This window comes from Helianthus annuus, chromosome 17 (assembly GCF_002127325.2).
Source record: "Helianthus annuus cultivar XRQ/B chromosome 17, HanXRQr2.0-SUNRISE, whole genome shotgun sequence".
NCBI lineage: Eukaryota > Viridiplantae > Streptophyta > Magnoliopsida > Asterales > Asteraceae > Helianthus > Helianthus annuus.
In genome coordinates, this window is record NC_035449.2 from 143,221,588 (window position 1) to 143,226,571 (window position 4,984).

The following is a 4,984-nucleotide window of genomic DNA, read 5'->3' on the forward strand; positions in this document are numbered from 1 at the left end:
GTCTTTGTGCGTTGCACGAGAGGGAATGGGCCAAGCCCAAACGAACCTTTGTAAGCAGGATCAGCGCGTCCTCTTACTTAGGTATAGTTTGAAAAACGTTACCAAAGTTTGTAAATCCATGTATTTGTGAGTTTACTTCAAATGAATCTTAAAAACATTTGAAAATCTGAGTATTAAAACTGGTATGTAAGCGTCTATGAACAGATCATTAATGTTTTGCAAGGACATTAATATGTGTGGCGACATAGGAAGCACTCAACCCTAGCGGATTTCCCCCGGTCCACCCGGTTAGAACAACAAAAGCACTACATGGGCCACACAAGGACCCAAGAGTGGGGCTCGCTACACCCGATAGATCTACCACTTTTGCCCTCGGTCTTATACAAGATTAATGGCACTTAAGAGAGATTACTATTCGCTCACCTGATCTAACAGTTCATTCCCTAGCTTAACCATACCCTAGTTAACGTATAATGTGAGAGTTATTCATGTCCTTGGGCCTCTGCCCATGTCCTTGGGCCTTTGCCCACGCCATTCGTGTTATTAAAACTCATGCATGTTTCGAAAAACACTAATGTTTTTATAAACCGGTATGTTTAGCATAATCTTTTCGTAAACCATTTGAGTTTGTTAAAATCATGTCGCAAAATGGTTTATAAATATGCAATATTCATTTATCGAAACCTTGTGTGATTTTGCAAAACTTGCATGTCTTTCCACCCCCGAAAATATTTTATAAAAATGTAAAACAGTAAAAAGTGGGGGTTATGAACTCACCTGGATATTCCCGTGCAAAGCTAGCTTAGTGTGATTCCTTAGTGTCGTTCCAAGAACGTGAATTAGCTAGCGTGCACCTATGACATTCCTACGAAGGAATACTTATGAGTTTTCTAATATAACGACGTAGTTAGACTACGTGTCCGAGCTCTACCAAATCGTTAACTAAACGATTCTATTAAGGTGCTATTTTGATTTAGAGTAACCATTCTATGGTTAATTGATCTCCGTTTATAATCGGGATAAAACTAAATCTCGGAAACGACTTAGTTTCCGAGTGATTTAGGATATATATATTTATATATTTAAATATAAATATACTAAGTCGTGTTAGTTGTCGCGAATAGAAGCCGTAGGTGGATAGTGATTCTTGTCGTCGTAGTTGTCGTAAGATGGAAATAAAAGTGTATATGTATATGTATATATACATATATTTTAAGTCGTAGCGTTTGAAATATAAACTTAGAATTCAATCGTTTGAACTAAATATAAAACTATATTTAGTTTGTAAGAAAGTTTAAAATCGATGTTTAAAACAAATATAAACCTTATATTCATTTTATAAATGTGTTCAAGTGTTTCGAAAAGTCGGCGTTTAAAGTAAATAGGAACTTCATATATATTTTACGAAATTATTCAAAGTATTTCGGTTCAGCGGTGTTTTGAAATAAATATAAATAATTATATTTATTTTAAATGAAATATTGGTTTTTTTGTTAACTTATAACGCCGTAAAAATAAATACATCTTTCTAATTATTCTATAAGAAAGAGTCGGATTTCAACATGTATCTTTTAACAATATAGTTATGTTTTGAGTTTCGGATTTTTTACGAAAATCGGACAGAGTTTCCTCTGTTTTTGGAATAACCCGACAATAAAAAGTTGTCGTCTTTTGTCAAAATTCAATAATCACTCAACAAACATTGTATAAATTTTACGTTAAATATATCCAAACGTCGAATACGAAACGAAATCACTAAATGTAAAACCGTTAGTTAGTCGGGTCGAGCTCGGTGCGCGTATCTCTAACAATCTAAAAATAACGTACTAATAATTTGTTACGTTTAAACTTTACCGAGCCTTACGTTAACTGAGTTTGACCTCAGTTGACTGTCTGTTGACCCGAGTTGACTCGGGTGTTGACCGAGTCGACTGAGGTTGACCGTTGTTGAATTTTGTTGACCGAACCTTGACCCGAACCAAAACGGACCCGCAAAACTGAACCGAGCCGAGTCTTCTGTTGACCAGATTTGACTGGTCAACCCAATATGTTGATTGGTTTGACTTGGTTGACTGCTTGACCGTGTTGACTTGAACTCGAAGTCGAAACCTGGGCCGTCATCAAGTCTGAACCCGTTAACCGTAACCCGAACCCGTGAGTGAAACATCTTGAACCAAAACCGGAGCCACGAGACCAGAATATATCCCGAAACAAACAAAAAAAATATATCAAATGATCATCTTCAACAATAACCAGCCACCATCAACATGACTTTTTCAGAAACAAAGCAAAAGAAGCAGGTTTACCGGTGAAATGGTCGGACCGATGCACAGACCGTCGCGGTGAAGCTTCACCGCCACCATTGTCGTTCACCCCCACCACCGTCGCTCCGCAGCAGACGGCGTCAGTGCCGCCTGTCGTCATACCCCCAAACACCCGGAGTACAGATCATCGGAGCTCCTTCTCTGCCGCCGTCGGGAACCCATCGATCTCCCCCTCTCTCTCCGCGTTCAGCCATCGTATGCCACCACCAAAGAGTGGTGGCTGGTTTTTTTTATCAACGATCAACAGGGGGAGTCGTCTGGTCCGATTACACAACACCGGAGCGCCGGTTAACCGGCTCCGGCAGCTGTCTATCGAGGTGTGAAGGGGGAACCGAGAGGGAGGAGGGTTGTCGGCTGGGCTTGAGAGGAGGAGGAGGATAGTGGATTTGTTTGGTGTTTAGGGTTTTTAGCTTAAAATGTAGAGATGGAGAAGACTGGTAATGTGTGTGTGTATGTTCTGCTTTCAAAAACAAAGAATGAATGGATAAGGGTTTGCAACATCTATATATGTCTAGGGTTTGATAAAGTGGGTTGGGCCTAAAGGCCCATTAACGTGTATCATGAGTTTTGCGTGGCCCATTAACGTTTTCAGGACCCGTTTACACTCTCGAGTTTAATGGATCGCCGCAAAACACCATTTAAAGCTTAAAACACGCGAAATGCTATCGGTAGTTGACATTTGATGCATACGATCGTCGTTGTGTTAAAAATCGCGTAAATATTTATTTTGTTATTGTTAATCCGTTTTTTTTTTCGATTTGAATTCAACTACGAATAATAAAATTCAATTACGACGCTAAATACGTCATAATATTTCAGTTTTGAAGGGAATATAAGCGTCCGCTGCTTCCGTTTCGTTGCCAGTGCGTATCTACAGTCACGTTTTTCTTTCACGTACGCGTTTTACGATGTTCGAAAGCATGATATCTTTGTAAAACCACATTCACATCTATAAGTTGTGCGTATAAAATTCGCACTTGTCGGCGTTGTCAGTATTTTGTTCGGTTTCAGCGCGTTATCGTTTAATATTCTGCAGTCTCTCCGCGGATCGCCATACGCGCACTGTAAAGTCGGTTAGACGTTCCTCTGCACTCCAAAGGCCTAATTAAGTTAATACGTGCCTTAAACACTATTTATTATCACCTTAAACACTTGTTAATTGCGTAATTAAAAGCCCTTAATTACCGGTTGTCACACTACATCTGACTTTCCTTCTGATATCGTTTTTTAATCTTCCTTCCATCCTTCCTTTGTCACTCTTTTGATGCTTGGAGCTTCCTCCTTCTAGCCTTTTCTCAAGGGTTTTTGGGAGCAGTGCAATAGCTTCAGCAAATGCAGAGAAATCTGATGAAAAATCAAAATTTTCTAATTCTGATGTTTGGATATATGAGGGCTAAGGGTAAGATGTTTTGACTCTTTATGTATTTGAGATAAGAGCTATAGATCCTTTTCTTTGGGTTGAATTTTCATATATCTATTCCTCTCTTGGAATCAAGATATTATAGAGATCATGTAGATTCAGATCACCTAACTCTAAGGTAGAGGCTAAAGTCATGGTAAGATTTCTCCACTCCCTAGGTAAGGAATTTAGAAATTAAACATTGCTTTCATCATTTGATTTTTCAACAACAATTTTTTAGTTCATTTAGAATTTTTGCAAACCTGTTATAAGTTTTTGAAAGACTTTTAATTTTTTCATATGAAGAGACACAATTGGTTCTCTTGTTTCTTTTCATTCTATCTCCTCATTCACAAAGATTTTCTAACTGATCCCAAATTTCTTTTGCAGATGCACAAGCATCTACTTAAGAAAATATATAATTTGGAAGTGTCATGATCAAGAGTGATTTGACTCTTTTATCTGCTTCCACCAATAACTTGTCAGTGTCACTCCAATAACTTTCTTGTTTAGGAGCCCATGACATAGGTATTGCAGGAGTTTGATTAGTTTATGGGACAACAACAATTTCAACACGGGGAACATGTGGGCCCATCTCAATGGACTGAAACAGAGCTCGATCATGACTATTAAGGAAATTGATCATCCTGATTCTCCAATGGGGGTATTCCTCTCTGACTAAAGTTGGAGGCTTTGACATAGACTCGATGTTGAATGCATTCTTCCATGTTTGAAAGTTTGTCATTTTTAGTTAATTTTTTTTTTTGAAAACAGAATATCAAGAAGATATACTTGTGGAGTTGATCGTTTTGAAAATGAGCTATTCAATCTGTTTTGATACCAATTGTTGATCCTATATAACAATGTTTTAATTAAACTTGGCAAGGGATTTCAACAAGTATGAAATTAATGTGCGGAATTAGAAATCAAACTTTCAAGAAACTAAGATACAAAATTTTCAAGTTTATATCACTTTGAAAAGATTACAAGGTGATTGTATGGTTATTGGCTAGTACAAAAAAGTACTTAAAGAATTCTGTGGTGAAGGGCAGTGGAGTTAACTCACATTATTGGCTAGTACAAGGTGATTGTATGGTTATTGGCTATTACAAGGTGAATTATGTGGCTTAAATCACATGTTCCTTCGGTGTATTATTCTCTATTTATAGAGAATATTGGGTGTGAGTAAACATTTGTTTATTCATACACTTGTATTGTGTAAAGTAGCTTTTTGGCATATTCATTGAATCCTTTTAATCCA

The 4,984-nt window shown here is 37.6% G+C and overlaps 1 protein-coding gene across 2 annotated transcripts; it reads right to left on the minus strand.

Annotated features, from left to right (window-relative positions):
- Positions 1-812: 812 nt before the first annotated feature.
- LOC110923204 lies at positions 813-2,779 on the minus strand. 2 transcript variants are annotated; one of them, XM_022167364.2, is made up of 3 exons: positions 2,307-2,779; positions 1,855-2,167; positions 815-865 (listed from the first exon to the last, which is right to left on the minus strand). In XM_022167364.2, the coding sequence occupies exons 1-3, from the start codon at positions 2,361-2,363 to the stop codon at positions 855-857; spliced, it is 381 nt and encodes a 126-aa protein (XP_022023056.1). In that variant the 5' UTR covers positions 2,364-2,779; the 3' UTR covers positions 815-854. The 2 variants fall into 2 exon arrangements, 1 of the variants encoding a protein (XP_022023056.1); XR_004886739.1 differs by having other exon boundaries at positions 813-865; positions 1,865-2,779.
- Between the last annotated feature and the right edge of the window lie 2,205 nt (positions 2,780-4,984).

Excerpts from the sequence above, each read along its gene's own strand:
- LOC110923204 (XM_022167364.2), bottom strand. The coding sequence starts at position 2,363 with ATGGTGGCGGTGAAGCTTCACCGCGACGGTCTGTGCATCGGTCCGACC. Across the intron at positions 2,168-2,306 it reads TCGGTCCGACCATTTCACCG|ATGTTTCACTCACGGGTTCG; the intron begins GTAAACCTGCTT and ends TTTTGGTTCAAG.